This window comes from Drosophila erecta, unplaced genomic scaffold (assembly GCF_003286155.1).
Source record: "Drosophila erecta strain 14021-0224.00,06,07 unplaced genomic scaffold, DereRS2 tig00000055-arrow-pilon, whole genome shotgun sequence".
NCBI lineage: Eukaryota > Metazoa > Arthropoda > Insecta > Diptera > Drosophilidae > Drosophila > Drosophila erecta.
In genome coordinates this window covers 8,999,876-9,020,278 of record NW_020825200.1, presented here as the reverse complement: position 1 = coordinate 9,020,278, position 20,403 = coordinate 8,999,876, and the positions used below count along the sequence as shown (strand labels likewise).

Sequence of the window (20,403 nt, the reverse complement as noted above, 5' to 3'; positions counted from 1 at the left end):
GCACTTGCCAATTGCACTTTGGTGGCAGCCACCTCCTTGGGGGTGGCATAAACGTCTTGAGAGGGCATAAAATATTTAATTGTGTCACGTAACTTTCTGAAACTGACTGGCGTACGGATAGATGGCATCCACTATATACTTCACTTGCAGAGCAGTATGCATTACAATTTTAATTTCCGAAGTGGCGGGGGAAATGAGATTACCAGACGTCAAGTGCTGAACGAAATTATCCGAGTCGTCTAGCAGGACGATTACCATATATGATACAGCTTTATTCATTTGCTTTACTCCTTTTTAATACAATGACGTAATTAGTTTATGCTTTCATATAAAAAAAATATACGAGTGAAGTGAAATTTTTCGCCTGGCTCATTCAGTTTTCAATTTCCAAATAATCAACGCGATTAAAATCAGCTTTCTGTTTTCCGTAATTTGTTACCTTTACAACTATGCTGAGCAGAGAGTTTCATCAGATGCAGTTAAAATGTTGCTTTTAGTCGAGTCTTTGTATTTCGTATGATGCGTATTATTTTGCCATTCCTTAGAGGATTCACACACATAATATATAATTTCTAGATCTGGGCTGCTCTTCGTAATGGTGTTGTGAAAATTAAAATGCAAACAGCTAGACAGTAACTCCTGCGTTGGAGCTGCGCGATTCCCAAACGCGTCGCCGACAACAAAACGGGATCGTAAAATAATTTAATGGTTAAATTAAGAATATATAGGCGCTTAGGGCAGGGTGTAACGGACATAGGGTACCTCCACATCCTCGCCTTCAACATCGTTGCAGCAGATCTCGAATACCAGGGACCGCTCGTGCGGCTCCAGGCGACGCTTGGACACGCGACGCACGACCTCCGACATGGGCAACGGCAGTCTCTCGGAGCACTTGGCCTTGGGCATAAAGAATGAGTACAGCATGGACACGCCCTGCGAGAGCATGGTGATCTTAAGCTTCTCATTCTCCTCGAAGTAGTTAAGGAATTCCTGCAGCGACAGCTCGCCGGTCACCTCAAAGCGGTCCCACAGCGTCCACTCCTTGCCGTAGTATGTGTTCTTGGCGGCAGGGACCGGTTCAGAGAAGGCCATGAACGGCAGTGCAAGGTTGGCAAAGCCATTCTTGAATTTCACGAGATCACGGTGGCCGACGATCAGCTTAATCACCTCGAGCACAGCCAAGCCAGAGAGCACTGACGTGGTGGTTGCAATAGCAGGTATGATTTTGCCGGCAATCAGCTTGGACTTGTGGCGATCCGCTGGCGGAATCTTGTAGTTGGCGGCGCGTAGATTTGAGCACGCCACAATAAAGTCCATGTGCAAGTTACTGTCGTCGTCCTTTTCAAACTCTAGTGGCGTGATCTTGGAACTTTTGTCGGCGTTCTTCAGCAGCTCTGTAATGATCTTGTCGACGCGATCCTGGTCCAACTCGCCATCATCAAAGTTATTGGCCGAGGCGGCGGCTGCTGCCTCATTGGTCTCAATTTTTACGCCCGAACGAGGTTTAAACTCAGGCACCTAAAAATAAATAATATTAGAAATGGTTCCTGACTGTATTAATCTCGAACCACTAACCTTAACCTTCTGCACCAGCTCTGCGATCGTCTCGCGATTGCGAACCTGTTCAATGCCATAGACCTCCGCTCGGAGATTGGCCCCTGCGTAGATAAAGTCGAGGTGCATGGGATCGTTGACATCAAACACCAGGGGATCGGGGCACCGCTTGGGACCAGACCAAAACGGCTGACCACTGGAGGTGATCTGATCGGGTGGGAAGTTAAAGAGCAGCTGCTTAATCTGGTTTACATATTGATCCTCCCAATATAGACGGGCCCACTCTACGCAGTGCGCGAAGCTCTTGGGCTTGTCGTCGATCAGGGCTTTCTGTAAAAATAAAAGACGATTTAGTATAATATATCAGGCGTTGAAATAAATTCTTGTCTTACCTTGATGGAATCAAGGATCTCCAGAGGCTGAATACCAGGCAGCTTGGCAATTCGCTCGGTGAACTGAGAATCAGCGATGTACTGAGCAGCGTTTTCTGCAGACTGCTTGAAGACGCCTTCGAAGGCGTCACGCGCCCACTGCAGAGTGTGCTCGATGGCATTGGGGAAGTTCTTCAGCGTGCAGATGGGAATACTCTTCTCTGGGGGATCCTGGGAGGAGCTGTAAGATTCGGTGGCGAAGGGCACGATCACTTGAACGTTGCCCAAAGTTCCCAGAGTTCCGGTCTCAACGAGCGGAATGCGGTTGAAGATGCATTTGCGATCCATATATATGCGAGCATCCACGTTATCCAGCGCATTGGCAACACCATCCAGCTTGCCAAAGAAGTCTTCGGAAAAGACCTTCTCCGTTTCGGCACCAACGCGCAACTCGTATGCGGTGACATTTACTTCCGGATTCATACGCTTAATAGCGTCGGCGGCTGTCATTGATTTTGGCTTCTGGACGTCGTGCGGCCGGAACAGGAACTGCCGGTTCAGATTCGACTTCTCAATGAGATCCATGTCTGTGACGAAAATCTGGCCCTTGCCAGTTCCCAGGCCCAGCATTCCAAAGTTTTTCAATAGCTCACAACCGATGGCTCCGGCGCCGACAATAAACCATTTAGAGTCAGCCAACTTCTCCTGGAACTTCTTACCAAAAATGGCAATCTGAGAATCGTAGCGCGAGCCCACGGGCTGGGCATCCGCCTCCTCAACACCCTCTGTGGGCAGACACTCCAAGGCGTCAAAGTACAACCACTGGTAGATGGGTGTGAACTTTCCGCTGCAGGCCTTGAGCACCTCCTGGGCCACAATTCCACCAACGGCCGCGTCCAGCGGGCACGTGTTGCCCGAGCAGATTTTGGCGAATTGCAGCACCAGCTTTTCGTCGACTTCCGCGTTGCTGCTGGCCCGGACCACCTCCAGGAAGCTGTTGGCATCCTCCTCGTTCCAGGGACGCGGCAAAGCGCCATTATGGGCCTTGCGGTAGCAGGAGAGAGCATTGAAGGCCACATGCAGCGTGGCCGGCGAGTCCAGCTTAGCGAAATCGGAGATCAAAAACTCCGGCTCCTCAGAGGCCTGTGCCAGGGACTTGAAGCTGATGGTCTTGGGCATCTTCACTTGGGTGGCCACTCCGCCACTCTTGTATTCTCCAAACTTGCTGGTGTCCCCAATGCTAAAGGTGTAGGGTCCCAGAACTGTGATCTTAATTGGCTGACAGCCGTTCAGTTCCTGCATTCCCTGCACCTCCGAGAAGGTGACGTAATCGCCGTCATTAAAGCCATGGCGCGTCTCGTCCAGGCAGGTGACCACTCCCTGTGCGTCGTGCGTGATACTAGCTATCATGGTGGAAATCGGCTGTGTGCCATCCTGGTCGTAAATGGTAAAGCTCTCACCAAAGTCACAGAACACCTTGGCAAACAGTCCCCGAGTTTCGGCGATGATCAGAGCAATGCCATTTTCATGGGCAATCTTGCCGATCCTCTGCTGCTCCTCCCCGTCGGAGTTGGTCAGCACCACAACGCGAAACCTGCGCAGGAACGCCTCGGTAAGCGGACCTGTGTGCGAAACGGTGCGCACATAGCTGTTTAACTCGGCCAACTGGGCGCAAGAGGCCTCAGCACGATTCTTGCCGATATCGGCATCAGTGAGATAGAATTGCGACGACAAGTCATTGAGCTGCAAAGCAATCACATAAAAACAGAAGTTAATATATAATATATATTCATCACCGGTGATGAAATCAGCATAAACGGTAGCCATGGTTCTGTGCCGAGTATATAGCAAAAACATCTTTGACATCTTTTTTGATACATGGTAATAATAAATTGAAAGGTTATTACTACATAATTGATATATCCGACTTTAACTTTAGTTTGTTGAATCTTTCAGTGCATAAAACAAAACCGAATGCGTTGAGCAAAAGGGAATGCAAAAACAACGGAAGCCAACGATGCGCATACGGTTGTCCCGCTCACACACTTTTCGCATGGCGTAGACATTTTGAGGCAAATAGAAAAAGAAGGAAAACTGAATTACACACACAAAACGAAATTTTTGCAAGCAAATAGAGATGTTAACCTAACCTTATTTCGCGCGGAGTCTGAGACAAAGAAATAAAATAAAAACTGAATGATTCACTAAGACCAGGGCTGCCAAGTCAGCCTTCCCGGCATTTCCCGCGTCCGCCTGGAAAATTATCGATTTTTTCTTCGCCCCACACACATACCCCACAAGTTGCTGTGTCATGCAAGGTGATCGATTTCACACCGCCCAGAATCACATTCTTGGCAATCTCCAGACCGAGTCCTCCCAGTCCCGACAGAAGGATATCCGAATTGGCCATCCGGCGCATCGCATCGTGACCCAGAACGTACAATTGGCGCGAGTACAGCGATTCATCGATATCTCCGCCGGCGGCGGCACTGTTTCCAGCCATGCTGCTGCTTCCTTCCAGTTGTCGGTTATTAGTGCTGTTATTACTATTATTGTTGCTGGAGCTAACGTTATTGTTGCTGTTGCTAGTGGCGGATCCACTGGAGGAGGCTTCTTGCGATTCTATTGTGGTGGTGTCCAGGTAATTGCGCTTCTCCGGCCGCTTGCTTCCTTCCTTTTCCACTGCTGACGAGGTACTAACGTCGTCGCCGCTTCCTTGGCTCTGTTTCGGTTTTTGCTTTTCGGCTCGCTTCGTCGCAGCATTTACGCCGCATGTGTCAGAGGTGGACGACGAGACGCACAATTCCAGCTGACGTTCGCTAGTCGTCTCGCTCTGGCAGTTGCCCGAAATGTCAACGCCGCCTGCTTTGTCGTGATTTTCGTAGTTGTTGCTGCTGCTCGTTGCTCCGCCGGCTTCTTCCTCTTCCTTCTCCTTTCCCCGTACTCCGTCGTTAACCAACTCCAATCGCCTTTTTTTGGCCAGCGGCGAATGGTCACTTGAGCTGCAGGCTGGTGAATCGGCCATCAATTGCTGACCGCTCGACATTGCTTTCTAGCTGAAATATTGACAATCGAATTTCCCAGTTGCGGCTGCACCGCTCGCACTCTCTCTTTCGCACACACGCACACTACAGAACGCGGACACACGCACACGGCTGGACACACAAGAACACTGTTGCGTCTGGAAGTCAATTTCCCGTGGTTCAAACTCTCGTTCCAGGACAGCGGATCCTGTTTTTGGCTGAATTTCTCACAACGCACTCCCAAAAATACAGAACACGCACGATCGAGTTGCAGTATAGAATTCGCAGTAGTGTGGCCGCGGCTCTTGAAATTGGCAAACCTAACCAGTGTGACCGGCCTGTGGGAATAGAGCTGAAACAAAATCGATTTTGATAATACACGTAGCTATCGATATTGCCGCAAAATTACATTTATTTTTTCTATGTAACTACGGGCTTAGTTTTGAACATTGAAGTTCTTTAGTATCTCGCTTGTTAAGCGGGACAAGTAATTTGAATTTAAACTTAACATACAAGATTCGGTTTTAATAGAATGTTGAAGAATAATTTCCTTATTTATCTAATTAGAAGGCAGGAAGACAGTCCAATTCGAAATTCAGTTAACAGAATCCAATTAGCAAAGAAAAGGCAGGGGGTTTCAAACTCAGCTAAGGCACAGTTGAGACTCGATCCTTTAGTGACCGCAACAAAATTTAAAAACATTTTTCGGAAATCTGGCAAGTCAGATTGCCTGTGTTGGTAAACAGCAACATTTGTATATTAGATTCTTATGTTAGTTACAGTTAAAGATTCTTATCTTTTTGTATATTTGTTGTAAATTTTTTGATGTGTATTGTACAAATTCAAGAAAATTAAGAAATGTCCTAAGGCTGAAGTTCAAAACTCCATAACTCAACTTACATTAATCGGATTTTGAAGTGGCATACCTCTAAATGTTTCTGGCGCAATTCTCTAAAAATCTGCATTCAAATTTAGAAATTTTTTTTTTTTTAATTTTTTTGTAATTTTTCTGATGTTTTGATGTTGTAGAAATTGAACAAAGTTAAGAAATGTCCTAAGGCTGAAGCTCAAAACTTCATAACTCAACTTATATTAATCGGATTTTGAAGTGGCATACCTCTAAATGTTTCTGGCGGTATTCTCTAAAAATCTGCATTCAAATTTAGAAATTTATTTTTTTTAATTTTTTTTGTAATTTTTCTGATGCAGAAATTGAACAAAGTTAAGAAATGTCCTAGGGCTGAAGTTCAAAACTCCATAACTCAACTTATATTAATCGGATTTTGAAGTGGCATACCTCTAAATGTTTCTGGCGCAATTCTCTAAAAATCTACATTCAAATTTAAAAATTTATTTTTTTAAATTTTTTTTGTAATTTTTCTGATGCAGAAATTGAACAAAGTTAAGAAATGTCCTAGGGCTGAAGTTAAAAACTCCATAACTCAACTTATATTAATCGGATTTTGAAGTGGCATACCTCTAAATGTTTCTGGCGCAATTCTCTAAAAATCTGCATTAAACTTTAGAAATTTATTTTTTTTAATTTTTTTTGTAATTTTTCTGATGCAGAAATTGAACAAAGTTAAGAAATGTCCTAGGGCTGAAGTTAAAAACTCCATAACTCAACTTATATTAATCGGATTTTGAAGTGGCATACCTCTAAATGTTTCTGGCGCAATTCTCTAAAAATCTGCATTCAAATTTAGAAAATTATTTTTTTAAATTTTTTTTGTAATTTTTCTGATGCAGAAATTGAACAAAGTTAAGAAATGTCCTAGGGCTGAAGTTCAAAACTCCATAACTCAACTTATATTAATCGGATTTTGAAGTGGCATACCTCTAAATGTTTCTGGCGCAATTCTCTAAAAATCTGCATTCAAATTTAGAAATTTATTTTTTTTTTAATTTTTTTGTAATTTTTCTGATGTTGAAATTGAACAAAGTTAAGAAATGTCCTAAGGCTGAACTTCAAAACTTCATAACTGAACTTATATTAATCGGATTTTGAAGTGGCATACCTCTAAATGTTTCTGGCGGTATTCTCTAAAAAACTGCATTCAAATTTAGAAATTTTTTTTTTTTTAAATTTTTTGTAATTTTTCTGATGTTTTGATGTTGTAGAAATTGAAAAAGGTAAGAAATGTCCTAAGGCTGAAGCTCAAAACTTCATAACTCAACTTATATTAATCGGATTTTGAAGTGGCATACCTCTAAATGTTTCTGGCGCAATTCTCTAAAAATCTGCATTCAAATTTAGAAATTTATTTTTTTTAATTTTTTTTCTAATTTTTCTGATGCAGAAATTGAACAAAGTTAAGAAATGTCCTAGGGCTGAAGTTAAAAACTCCATAACTCAACTTATATTAATCGGATTTTGAAGTGGCATACCTCTAAATGTTTCTGGCGCAATTCTCTAAAAATCTGCATTCAAATTTAGAAATTTATTTTTTTTTTAATTTTTTTTGTAATTTTTCTGATGCAGAAATTGAACAAAGTTAAGAAATGTCCTATGGCTGAAGTTCAAAACTCCATAACTCAACTTATATTAATCGGATTTTGAAGTGGCATACCTCTAAATATTTCTGGCGCAATTCTCTAAAAATCTTGAATGTAGCCTCTAACCCATTGGCCCGAAATAGAAATATATCCTGCAATAGACCTAGTCATCAATCTGTCGGCACTTGAGCCAATTATCTTGGCCCAAAAACCCCGATCGTGGCACGCGCCCTTCGGCAATTGTCCCACTCACCAACTGACCCACGTCGAAGTCCTTCGGTGTCGCTTGGTCCTGGCCGAGTTCAATGTCCTTTGAGAGCGGCTAATCTATTTTCGGCCGGAGGTCTCTTTCTGCTCTGTGCAACGGTAGTCGAGCATGAAAATGCGTAAATTTCCACGAAAAACCGAGAGCTGTGCCAGTTTCCCGAGCGGCGGGGGTGTGTCCTTTTCAAGTGTTGAGAGCGTGAGCCATTAGGAAACTACGAGGGGCAACAGCTGCAGGATCTGCAGCCCGGATCTCGTCGCACAGTTGCGTAAAATGCATTTTAATTTACGCCTACAGCTGCGCGAAATACGGCTCCCGTTTTAGAAATTCCTCCTCCTCTCGCCGCTCTAATTTTGGCCCGATCTCGATAGCATCGAGAACTAGCCGCGTACTTTATCGCGTGCGGTCTGTTCCTCGTCCTTGTCGCGTGGCATAGTCCGAAAAACCAACCGAATTCCGGCCAAATTAGCATACTGATCCTGCACAGACAGCGCGGGGGTGCCTGCTGCCCTGCTGCCCTGCTGCCCATCTGTCCTCCAAATATTGTGCATCGCGTGCCCCCGAAGGGATAGGAGCATATGTGGAATGCCCTGCCGCCCTCCCTAATTGGGCGCATCACATATGGCTCCGCATCATCCCTATGCAAATATTCACATTCACTCATTAATCAATTGGGAGTGTAATTTGAATATGATAACTCGGTGAAAATGGTATTCATTTCGGTGCTGTCGACGGCTTGCAGGGTAGAAATGCATTTTTAAAATTGGCGAATGGCTGTATCTTTTTGTTTTGCACCAAATCAACAGAAACTAGACAAACTGAATTTAAAAAAAACAGATAATTACACTTTTATAACAAGAGTACTGGGAATTTTTCAAAAAAACCTTAGCTAAATGAATGAACTCTCCCTTGGCTTAGCAGTTTATGTTTTGTACTTTCACCAATTATACTTGAATATACTTTTTTAATACATTGAGATATCTCGTATCTTGTATCCTCGCAGCATTAATTTCCTTTGTCACTTAGGTGGCATTTCGAATACTCCGCTGCCGTTCAGAACGACAATTGTTCCCTCGACTAACCCCAAGATTGTGGAAAACGGCTCCTTGTTGCGCCACAATGAACCAGGAGCTCTTCTAGCCCAGGTTCTCGTATTGCGTTTATCAAGGTGAAAACATATCTCTGGTGGCGATCAACATCTTCGTTCTATTGCCACTAAATGACGAGCGGTTCGCTCACTTTAATTGTCTGGGAAAATGCACGTTATCGCACAGCCACCATCTATAAGAAAAGCGAAGAGGCAAACCCTCGGCCGTAAATATTAACAGTCGTAACAATTAAAGAAGTGTCCCCTACCGCCTTTGCTACATACTCGTACATGAAGATGGAAAATACGTTACAAATCCAACGCTTCGGCGACCTGGCTTTCGGCATCCAGCGAGTTGGTCAAGTGGATTGCAGTTGCAAGTTGCTGCAGGTCTTCCCCTATGCCCAATGCTTTGTGTCGCCTCTTTCTGGCCTAAATACGCGCCGCTTTATGCTCGCTGAGTAACGTGTGAAAGTCGAGGAACCCGCTCGAATGAAGCAGCAACTCCGAAGGAAGTGCTGGCTGCAATTTTGATTTGGCCCCGCGGCGGTGGCACTGTTGCAGTTGCACGAGGGCGTGGACAGCTGGCCACAGGTGAGTGCGTCTGCTGTCCAGGTAGCTGCTAATTGGGGCCCTGGCGGAGTGCAGCGAAAATGTATTATTTTCGAGGCATATAGATTTCCCAGTACAGCGAAGAGTGCAGCAGCAGCGGTAGAACCAATAATTAGGCACCCATCTTCAGTTTACTGTGCGATACTGTGAGGAACCCAATCCGAGCACAATCAAAATATTTACGAATGCAGTGAAGTGTGAGCTGTGCAGGGCAGCAACTGAAGTTGGGAAGTTCCAAAGTTCCAGAGGTGTGAAAGGACAATGCGGAGCCGGAGCTGTGAGAGCTGTCAGGGAAATGCAAATGCCGACTTACCTGGATCTCGAGAAGGGGTTGCCAACAATGGCGGGCACGACAAAATATTTTCAACTATTTCGAGTGTCTTTCGCAGCACAAAAACGAAGGAGGCAGCGATCCAGGATTTATGTATGTAAATGCCCGTCCAGCACTCGAGCCGAAGGGCTGAAAGTCGAAATTAAGTTGTAATCTTTGTAATTTTTGTCACTCCAAGGGGTTGACAGCGGACAGCTGCCTCACTCCTTTCGTCCTTGCGTCCTTGCGTCGTCCTTTCCTCGGATTTTTACTTTCCCGGGCGACTGCACAAAGCGACACATTTGTTTTGTAAATATTGCGTTTGTAATTAATGCGCGAATATCGAGAGACACATTTCTCAGTTTCTGGAGTTTTGTCTTTGGTAAATTTGCATATGGGTTTCATTCGCGCTAGGCGTCATTTTTCAACTGAGAGTCATTTTTCATTATGGCCAAAGGGTTTGACTATTCAAATTTCATTCAACATGGATTAATGGGTTCGGCGTTTGCTGTTTGGGAAAATGCAAAGGTCAATGGCGAAATTTGGGAAATTCCGGAGAAGCAATTTGAACTGCAAGTAGAATTATTTGCAAAATTCCCTAGCCTGAAATAACTGATATTTTCTCAGACAATATGTACTAAAGAGCTATAAAGAGCAATCAAGGCTCTAATCACGGTCTACAAATATTTAGTGCACAGTGAAGCAAACATAACCGACAGAATGTATGTGACATAAAAGATTTTATATTCAGTCTGCCCATCAACATGTGATTTATGAGACAACTTATGTGTCTCACTCCCCCCGACGAATTTCCCTGCCATTTGATCAAGCCATCAAGTAGATTTCACTTCGCTTTTCCCACTGCGCGGCGAACTCATCGAGTGATAAATCAATTGAGTTCCGTTTGGCACATGCAAAATCATTTTGCAGAAATTTGTAAGCACTTTATTACAACACAGTTGCAACCCTTCCTTCAATGCGACGACTGCCTCCATAGAAAGTGAAAGACAATGGGATTTCGCCAAGCGCACAGATGATGCGCAATCCAGGAATCTATGAATTGTAACCCCTTCGTCACCGCACCGAAGTGCAGCGAGTATCTTATGGGATGGGATCGCATCGGATCGGATCGTAACTTTGCATATACATGCACTGTAGTATAAATGGAGTCTCGGTTCGGTTTATTGCCCATGCATAATCCCGGTTAATGTGCTTACTGCGGACAGCATTTGAATAATGCCCAGTTAACGCTGTAATGTGCTTAGTCGCAATCTCGCAATCTGGAGGTGTGTTGAACACTTCCTGTCTGGGAATCGGTGGTCCCGACTTTAATGTCTTTCTGATACTCTGCGGGAATGGCTGTCCATAGTGTCTGCCGCATGCAACATTTTTATTGGGCTCGGCGCGCAACGAATCCATCAATTTTATGGCCAGCCAGCCAGGAATATGTTTTTATTTGCGATCAGGCTCCCGAGCAAAAATGACACTTCCTGAAACAAAAGAAGCCAGCAATGTGGGCAAAAATGATGGAACAAAAGTGCTGAGCCGAACGGCCAAGAATCGTTACAACTGTCGTAAAGTTTCAGCGACTTTAAGCTGCTTATGCGAGCGGTTTGAAAAATTCGTATAAAATGTATTATGTGATGCGATGGTCGGACGGAGCAGTTTGCGGTTTATCCTTTCAGCAATAAAAGTATCCGATTACGAAATGCACTGGGAACGGGAACGGGAACGGGAAGGGCAACCAGAATCTTCGTCATACCCCTTCTGCTGTCAGCGTGTAGATCAAATGCTAAACTACCCCAGCTGCGCTCCTGCGCCTTTTAATTAAAGTTTTAAGCCCTTAAATGCTGCTACCTGCCACAGCGGCTGCCTGGCCAAACTGGGCCAAGTTAAATGGCAGTCAAAGCGTTGACATGATATCCCCGCAGTAAACTGACACTCTGCCTGGGCGACTCACATCCCGGGTAGCTGAACCGAGCTTGGGCCACACCTGGTCCACCAAAAGGACGAGCGATGAACTTCAGACGAGCCGAGCTCCGAGGGAAGTCGTCCTGATCTAGAATCCCAGTGCGACTAAGCTAAGCGCCTGGCAATGGTACTTGGTATTGGGAGCAGCAATTTTAAAGAAGTGTTTGAATAATATCAGTAATTAACCAACTTGCTTAGTTTATAGCTGAATCCGTAAGCTATAACCCAGGCAAATAAAATGTGAAAACAAGATTCTACACTTGGGAGTGGAAATTAGAAAGGAATTCCAGATCTTACGGGTATATCTTGTGAGCGAAATCAAACCAAGTGGAGTGGTAGCTCTTCCGCTCTTCCGCCTTGCAGCCCACGACCTCTGCACTTCCCAAATGTAATGCCTATGTCGGCATAGAGTTATTGACCCGTGCGAGGGCACTGGAGTGTATCCGTCGGGAAAGTGCCCAAGTCACATCCTCCCCGACTTGGTGGATCATCCACGGAGGGGCCCTAGGCCGATTCTCAAGTGGCTGCCGGTTTTAACCAAGGGCAACCCCTTGAGAGGATTACAAGGGAATTGCATCTGGGTGTTACACGAGTGAAATGGCCAGCTGGGTGACTTATTCAAATACATTTTGCTTTTAACTGCCGGCACTGGTCCTTTGTTTTTCAGCCAGCCTGCAATCACTCATAATGATTATGAAGGCATTGTCTCCGGTTCCACAACCCTAATGATTCAATTAACAGGGCAGCTGGGGCCGAGTCCACGTTGGAAACTTCAACTGAGGCTGACCAGTTGCAGTTATTTATGTGTCATGTGGGAAAAACAAAAGGGTTTTTCGGGCACTGAGAACTTTTCCATATCCCAGCCCCTTTGTTTTCACAGCTCTGACTCCGGACTGCGTTTTCTCGTCCTGCGGCATGAGAGGATGTGCGGATGTGAGGATGTGTGGTCATCCAAAAGGGTGGCTGCAGTGCCACAGGAAGCTGCTTAAAATCAGGTAAAACTCATGTGCCAGCTCGAACAAATAAATGGTATTAAAAAATCGGAGAAAACTTTAATTCTGCTTGCAGAGATGCTGCTGTTTGGGTGGGAAACTCCAGGTGAAAGTTCGTTACATCTTTTTAGGTGAAACCCAACTCGATTTTTCCTAGCCCGGTTACGTCTGAGGTTTTCCTAGACTTCATTCGGTTGCCGGCTGTTTGCAAATGTTGTCTGTTAAATGCATTTCTTATTGGCGCTAACCAACTTGAGACTCCAGTTTGGCTTTCGTGTTACTAATTGCATTTAAAGTGCTAATAAGCTGGGTGTAAATTGCTGTTACACATTACTATTGCCAGCACTTTAAATGAACTTCATTCACGGCTATGCACGGGTATTTCGAAAATATTGCTAATGCCGAGTTTATGTTTGGGCAATTAAATTTGCACATCGTTACAATGGCCAAGTTTAATGAAGTTTCCGTCTCTAATTTGATTTTGCATTGCTCAATCTGCTTCGTTTCGTGTTCAATAATTTATTGTTGCCATGAATCCTTCCCATGACAAATCCGGCTATGTCCTGCTGCTAAACTCCGCTGAAGACGACATAAGAATCCTATTAACTAGCCGCCGCAAATTCAAATATTTTAGCCCAGACAACGAATTCGCAGGAATGCGTCCATACAAAATTAAGTCGACGAACTGAGGGAAGCGACGGGACATTTGTTTGAGCAAATCAATTAGTCACAATGGCCCTCGGAGGCAGGACAATGGGTCTCTCTACAGAGAAGTGTCCCTTTCTGCGGAGTGCGGCATTTTGGACGACGGCTTCCTGGCCATAAGGGCGTTAATTATCGGGCAGACGTTTAATGAATGCACCCGGGGAGAAGCCGAGCTCACGTAATTTAAATTTGCTTAAGGAGATTGCGTGTGTTTTGTTTGGTGCCATGGTGTTATGACTTCTTGCCGCTAGCTCATCGCTTAGTTAGAGCAGCGAGTGTCCCTGGAACCGCACAGCCCTCCACCTCCGGCCAGTTTAGTTTCCGCTTCCTGTCTGGGCGATGTCGCATCCTTCGAGCAATTAGTGGAGCGATGGGCGCACAGGAAGTCTGATTCGGAGTGCCGGCACCATCGAGGGTGAACCATAACTTCTGGACTTACACGAATCTTGGATTTAATTTGGCAGTTGCACATCTGTTTTTCTTCTTTTTTTGTGCTAGATCCCAATTTTATATGGCCATAAAGTGCGATTTCGGCATGCCCATCGAATGATTTTATATCACTTTCGGCAGCTGGACACTATGAAGGCCATTATAAAATCGTTTATGGGCTTTGACAATTGATTGATATATGGCAGAGGGGGCCATGTTCAAACAACATAATGTCTTATTCGGCCCAAATTCCCACAAAGGCGCCGGCGCAAAAGTATTAGCTTTCAGCAGCGAAATTACCATATGAATTCGAGGGGATTAGGGTAAGCCCAGTAGCCGAAAGTATCGAATGTCCTGGCTGGCAATTATAAGACTTTACCTAATTACAAAAGATAGTTTCGCCTAAGAGATGAAAACATAAAATGCGTGATTGATGCGCTGACAACAGAGACCAAAAAATACAAGAAGCACAACAAAAAATGTATACAAAATTATATTAAAAGAGGGAAAAACTCGCAGAAAACTTTTAACCGATGTCAAGCCAAGTTTTGCCTGCCACCCGGGAAAACCCGGCCGCAGCTGCCGAGGAAAACTCTGCGCCTCTCATATGCAAATCAGTCTAACCGTCAGTTCATCACCCTCGTCCTGCCGATCCTGCAATTTGAGTAAGCGAGTGACATAATTCCCGACAGCGTGACCAACTTTGATTGATCTGCAGATCGGCGAAAGCGAAAGCCGCGTCCAAAGGCGACAGGCATGGCGAATCGGAAAACTGGTACTGGGCCACTTTCTCTTTGTCCTCGCCAGGATCTGCCTGCAAAAGTGTCAGAAATTCGGAAATCACCGGGATTGATCACTCGAGTTTCTAAGACGATGTAGAGCGTGGCTTTTGCATAATTTAGTTCGGGTTTACAAGAGTCTTACAAGGGGATTTATGGGAAATGGCCTAGTTATGGGAAAGTCGGGATTCATGTTTGTACCTTTGTCACAACAGGGGCTAAAAAAGTATACATATATATATATAGTATTATTATTATAATTATATATTATTATAATATATATTATTTTGCATTGTGTGTTTCTAGCAGAAATCGTGTTTCTGTACTAAGTATTAGTTCGAACAGATATTACCCTTTTATATCTAAATTCAATAAGCTAATTAGGTCATGGACTCCATTCTAAAGCGACCTATCAGTTTTCCCTTTAGCGGACCAGCACATTGACCCGGAAAAGCCGATCCGATTCGAACAGAGGATTATGCAAACATTTGCGGGAAAGTGTCATTAGTCAATGGTCCCATATTTGAACTCTGACCACAGAGCAGTGTTAAGTGGACAAAATGCCAGCAGAAATTGCGGAAAAATCACAGCGATTTCTCAGGGAAAACCGCAAGTTGAGACAACCCCTAGAAAGTAGAAAGCAGCATCTGAGAGTGAAACAGCGAAAGGTGAAAAGCCGGATACCTAGGAGAACCCCTGCGAGAAGGTACGTGGAACTACCCGGGTGAAAATTTCGCAAGTCGCTTACCCAAAAATGGCATAAACAATCTCATTGTGCGCACTCGAACCAAATGATGTGTGAGATATCAATTGTCACATCGACAATGGAAAGTGACAGATCGGTATCTGAAACGTTCGTAATAAAATTAGAAGTTTATTGATTTGTCCTGACACTTTGGCAGAGGAGCGGAGTCCGGGTTGCGAAAGGGAACTCTCGAGCCTCGCATCTGGGACAGATTGATGTCTGCTCTCGCATTATCAATGGGAGTGTCCTTTCTCCACTCCCTGCGTCCTGGTTACCCCTTGCTGAGGCTCCTGCTCCTGCTCCTGCTTCTGATGTCCTATAAAAATTATAAGCAATTACATACAAGGAATTTCCGTTGGCTGGTCATAAAGTATGCAACTTTACGAGCCCAGTAAATATTTTGATGGCCGAAATTCGCTAAAAAGTTCATTTTCGTGTCATTTTTCGCTGACTTTGAACCATTTTCCGACGCTTGGAGTCTGACTCCACTGACAAATGGATCCAAACATCCTGCTGACCAGCCACGCCCTAATGCTGTAGATGCCACTCACTTTCCGTTTTCAAAGAGACCATTAGCCTCATGAGTTGCATTTCCCTTAAAACTCTTCCATGTTTGTACTAATTATTATTAATGCGTTTTCAAACCAATGCCTAAAAGGGAAAACGCTCAATGATCTGTGTGTTTGTGGGCTAGTTCAGAAAATGCGGGACAGTGGGTTATGAGAACAAACGGTTTTGAGATTACGATCCTCTGGGATCAAATGACAATTGAAAATGGGCTTCGGAAGTGAAATACTAAGTGCAACGTATTGAAATTATTAATGTATTAGAATTTAAGTATTTTAAGTGTTTCCTAGATCTCTCTTTGGGCTTAAGGATGTCCTTTGTGGCGGCATTAGCATACATTTTCTTTTTCTGAGGAACTTTCTTTGTGCATACACCTAATTAGCATGTGCTTCGACAATGTCTTCAAGCAACTACCACATCACACATTGTCAAGTCAAACTCTTGAGGAAATCCGTTTAATTTCCCCCAAACCTCAAGACACGGAACAATTTTCTTGCCCGGGCAGCGGCGCACTGGAAATAATATTATTGTAACCATAAATGATTCAAATTCTAAATGTGGAGTCAACATTGTAAGAAGACAATGTGCCCAAGGCTTCCCAGAGAACTGTGTAATGAACACAAGTTGCAAGAACAACTTAAGCAGACTTTTCTCCCAGTGCACTGCCTCTTGAGCTGATTTTCCTGCGTTTTGTGCGAAAGTGAAATCGACTCGATTGCGGGCGTGCCACGTTAGTCCTGCGTTCGCCGTCGACTCCTGCTGCTGGTTTTTGTGTCCTGGGCCGCACAATTGGTTGAGGGGAAGTCAGAGGATTGCCAAAAGGTGTTGGTAGATGCTTCTTATCCGCAGCATTGTGTTAGCCTGCTTGTGTATGCACAGGTGTCATCCTACAGGTGAAATGGATCCTCTCGAGGGCAGAGAACTCGTGCCGTGCCAGGGCGTCTCCATTGTTCGGCCGCATAATGAAAGCAAAGCGTTCTGAAATATGAATTGAATCTGCTGGAGTGCATTTAATATACATTACGCTCCACCCTCCTTGGCACCTTGCTAATATCCTGGCGCTCCTTTGGCCAACAAAGTTGCGAGTAGTTTGGCATCTTCCGCTGTTTGCCGAAAAAAGTTCGGGTACGCGGGCCATACAATATCCGCTGAAACGTTTAAGTGAGATTAACAAGTGATGACGGATACCGACTTTGGCACAATCAGGATGCCACCCAGGACCTTGGGGCTGTGTGCTTTCTATTAAATTAAAAGTGGCAAAGGAAAAGCGGCGAGGCAACGGGGAACTCTTTATTGGGCAACTCGACTTTCGGCTCAGGAGCAGAGTGCTTTGTCATGTGATAAGAAAGCGTTCCGGAAATCCCAAGTAAATATTGCGAAGAATTCACGATGCAGAGCTAAAAATATAAAACAGTTGTATGGCACAAGTATCGATCCAATTCATTGTACTATATACGTGCATATATTTTTAATAATATACTACTTAACATACTTGCTCTTCTGGGAATGCGAACTGATTACATGGAACGATAAGCGTGTGCTATTGACATTAGAGTGCACTTTCAGACACTCAGTTTCCCATCAGAGCTTGGACCATGAACATTCCTCCTGCGATCTTTGCCCTAGTTTGGGGCATCCTCTGCCTGAGCTACCCACCTCCATCTGAGGCCGGAATGGTGGATTGGACAGCAGGCAAGCGGCTGGTCTACGAGAGGTTGACACAACAGGATTGCGGTGTCCTGACGGATCTGCTTCCCAACCAAAGGATACGTCGGCGGATCACCGGTGGCAGGAAGTCGTCGCTAATGTCCCAGCCTTGGATGGCATTTCTCCATATTCCAAATGATATGTGCCAAACGTGCCGCTGTGGAGGGACTCTTATCTCAGATCGTATGTATACTAACATAACCAAAATCACTTCCCCCCAGTTCATAGTATTCATTTTCTTTGTTTTAGGCTTTGTTTTAACTGCCGCGCATTGCCTTAAAATATATCCCCTATCTACGGAGTAAGTACCACTTGTTTGATTCTTTTCGGGCTCTGATTCTTTTCTGATTCTGCATCTTAAACAGGATCAAAGTTCGCCTGGGAGAGCTCGACATCAGCTCCACAAGTGACTGCACCACCTACAATGATAGGCGGATTTGCGCTCCGCCCGTGGAGGAGTTTACGGTCGAGAAGTGGATCCTGCACGAGGAGTTCAACATCTTTTACCCCGGCTATGATATTGCCCTGATAAAGCTGGACAGGAAAGTGGTCTTTAAAGGTACGAGTTCCCAAGTTAAGCATACCAATATATTGTATCATCTAAAACTATGCTCTTGCAGACCACATTCGACCCATATGCCTGCCCCTGACCGACGAACTCCTGGCGTTTACTATGGAGATGGGAAGACCCTACCTGGCTGTGGGCTGGGGGAAAACGGAGAGCCGCCAGTTCGCCAACGGCACTATGGAGGTCTATATAAACACTGAGAAGTGCTCCGGCGGCTGGGACAGTTCGTTCCTCTGCGCCAATGGAGATTATGTAGACACGTGCACTGGGGACTCCGGTGGACCGCTGACATGGTCGACCTTGTTATTCGGCAAGGCTCGAACGGTACAATTTGGTGTGGTCAGCACTGGAGGCAAGGATTGCGGCGGTGGCCAAAAGGCGTACTACCTGGATGTACCCACCTTTGTGCCCTGGATACTCGCCATGATGGAAAAGTTCTCCGATTTTTAAGCAAACTCGGTTAAATATGTAAATACTGCATAATTTTCGGTTCTTTTCGGTTATTTAAAGTCTACAATTAGTAAAAGCTGACAGTTAAGGCTAAGAGATCAAGTAGCTCAAGTTTTTTGTGTCGTTCAGATCGGTAGTCGCATTACGGAAATAGGAAAAGTGGCATTTAGTGTTTTAAAGCCAATTACATAAAATGAGTCATGAGTTTGGAGTACTTTGTCTGGGACACTCGGACTCGGTGGTGGAGCTAGCCTATAATAAGGACTACGACAATGGGTACATTCTGGCCTCAGCTGGAATGGATGGAGTTGCAACACTGCGGCACGGCGACACTGGCCACTGGATCACCAACCTAACGAAGCACATGGACAGTGTGTGGTCGGTGTCCTTGAGCCACGATGCCAAGATCCTGGCCAGTGGCGGTGCAGACTGCAAAGTTCGGGTCTGGGATGCACTGCTGGGCAAACAGCTAAAGAAGCTAACGCACAGGAATACAGTGGCGTGTGTGGACTTGAATTCGCAGGCCACTCGCCTGTTGACCGGCTGCATCGGTGAGGAATCCTCACTCGCCCTCTTCGACGTGGAACAATCGGACACAGCTCCCCTGATGGAGTTCCATGGCCACAGTTGCGGTGTGAGGGATGTGACCTTCTGTGTGGAGGAACGATGCATCCTCTCCGCCTCCTATGATCGCACGGTGAGGATGTGGGACTGCCTGAGCGGCGAGAGAACGAACTCCATCTTCCTGCCGCACCACGTCAAGTCAATGGAGCTGCACCACAGCGGCAACATAGTGACCATTGCCTATGCCGGCGGTGTGATCTTCCTGGACCCCAACAGACTCGAAGTGCTCAAGCACCGCAAGTTGCCCTACAAGGTGACTGCGGCCTCGCTGAGTCCCAACAAGGACGTCTACGTGTGCGGCAACAACAAGGGCTACTCCTACAAGTACGACTATGCCACCGATGTGAATATGCAGTTCTACGTATCTGAGAAACCATCCGCTGTGCTGACCACGAGATTCAGTCCGGATGGCGAAGTGTGTGCCATTGGCTTCGCAGATGGCAGTGTCATTCTCTGGCGAATGAGCCGGAAAAGGGCATCCGTAGAAGGAGCGGATGGAGAGGAGAATGAATCTATCAATTGAATACGGAATGAAACACCCCATGCACAACTGTACACCGTTTTGATTTCAGTTCTCATATTGGTTAATTTATTTTTGTTTTTTTCGTTCTGTTGCATCGTTTTCCATCATCAAAATCCGAGATGGGTCACTGTTTCGTTTCCCTACTAATAAATTCGTCTTGTGATTGAAAACCCCCAAGTGACCGAGCGGTCTACCTGCCTTTTATGGCTATCTGGCTATCGGACTCCCTTTTACAACCTGTTTTTTGGATGATTTTCGAAAGGATTTCGTTGAACGTTGAACGATCGCCGACCCTGATTGCCTCGCTGCTTTATGGAGTTTCTCACCCAATGCAGTCGAGTCATAAATGCGTTTTTTATTATTTGAGTTCGGTTGGGGATGGGGATGGGGAGTCCCTAAAGTCTTCTAATACACCGAATATGTATCCAAAAAGTGACTGAGGTTTCCTCCTTTCTTGGGGTAGTTCTGCGCGAGATAGCCCGATAGCATGTTCAAATAGACACCAGGAGATACATCTCTCACTGATCTGCTTTCCTGACCTAAGATACTTTGGGTTTGACAACTTCTTGACTCCATGCCTCTGTTTGTTTATCTTTCTTTGGGTCCGCGTTCGCTCAAAAGGTTT

General features: G+C 45.1%; 3 protein-coding genes across 3 annotated transcripts; 2 read left to right on the top strand and 1 right to left on the bottom strand.

Annotated features, from left to right (window-relative positions):
* Positions 1-251: 251 nt before the first annotated feature.
* On the bottom strand, positions 252-5,322 carry LOC6541386 (ubiquitin-like modifier-activating enzyme 1). Its single transcript, XM_001969129.3, has 4 exons — positions 4,219-5,322; positions 1,947-3,668; positions 1,576-1,884; positions 252-1,518 (listed from the first exon to the last, which is right to left on the bottom strand). Exons 1-4 carry the CDS (start codon positions 4,969-4,971, stop codon positions 733-735), a joined length of 3,570 nt encoding a protein of 1,189 aa, XP_001969165.1. The 5' UTR covers positions 4,972-5,322; the 3' UTR covers positions 252-732.
* A 12,045-nt stretch (positions 5,323-17,367) lies between these two features.
* LOC6541710 (serine protease grass) lies at positions 17,368-18,729 on the top strand. The gene is made up of 4 exons (XM_001969128.2): positions 17,368-17,796; positions 17,863-17,914; positions 17,979-18,172; positions 18,234-18,729. Exons 1-4 carry the CDS (start codon positions 17,502-17,504, stop codon positions 18,629-18,631), a joined length of 939 nt encoding a protein of 312 aa, XP_001969164.1. The 5' UTR covers positions 17,368-17,501; the 3' UTR covers positions 18,632-18,729.
* Positions 18,730-18,789: 60 nt separating this feature from the next.
* Positions 18,790-19,804, top strand: LOC6543060 (serine-threonine kinase receptor-associated protein). Its single transcript, XM_001969127.2, has one exon. It carries the CDS (start codon positions 18,825-18,827, stop codon positions 19,776-19,778), a length of 954 nt encoding a protein of 317 aa, XP_001969163.1. The 5' UTR covers positions 18,790-18,824; the 3' UTR covers positions 19,779-19,804.
* Positions 19,805-20,403: the final 599 nt, after the last annotated feature.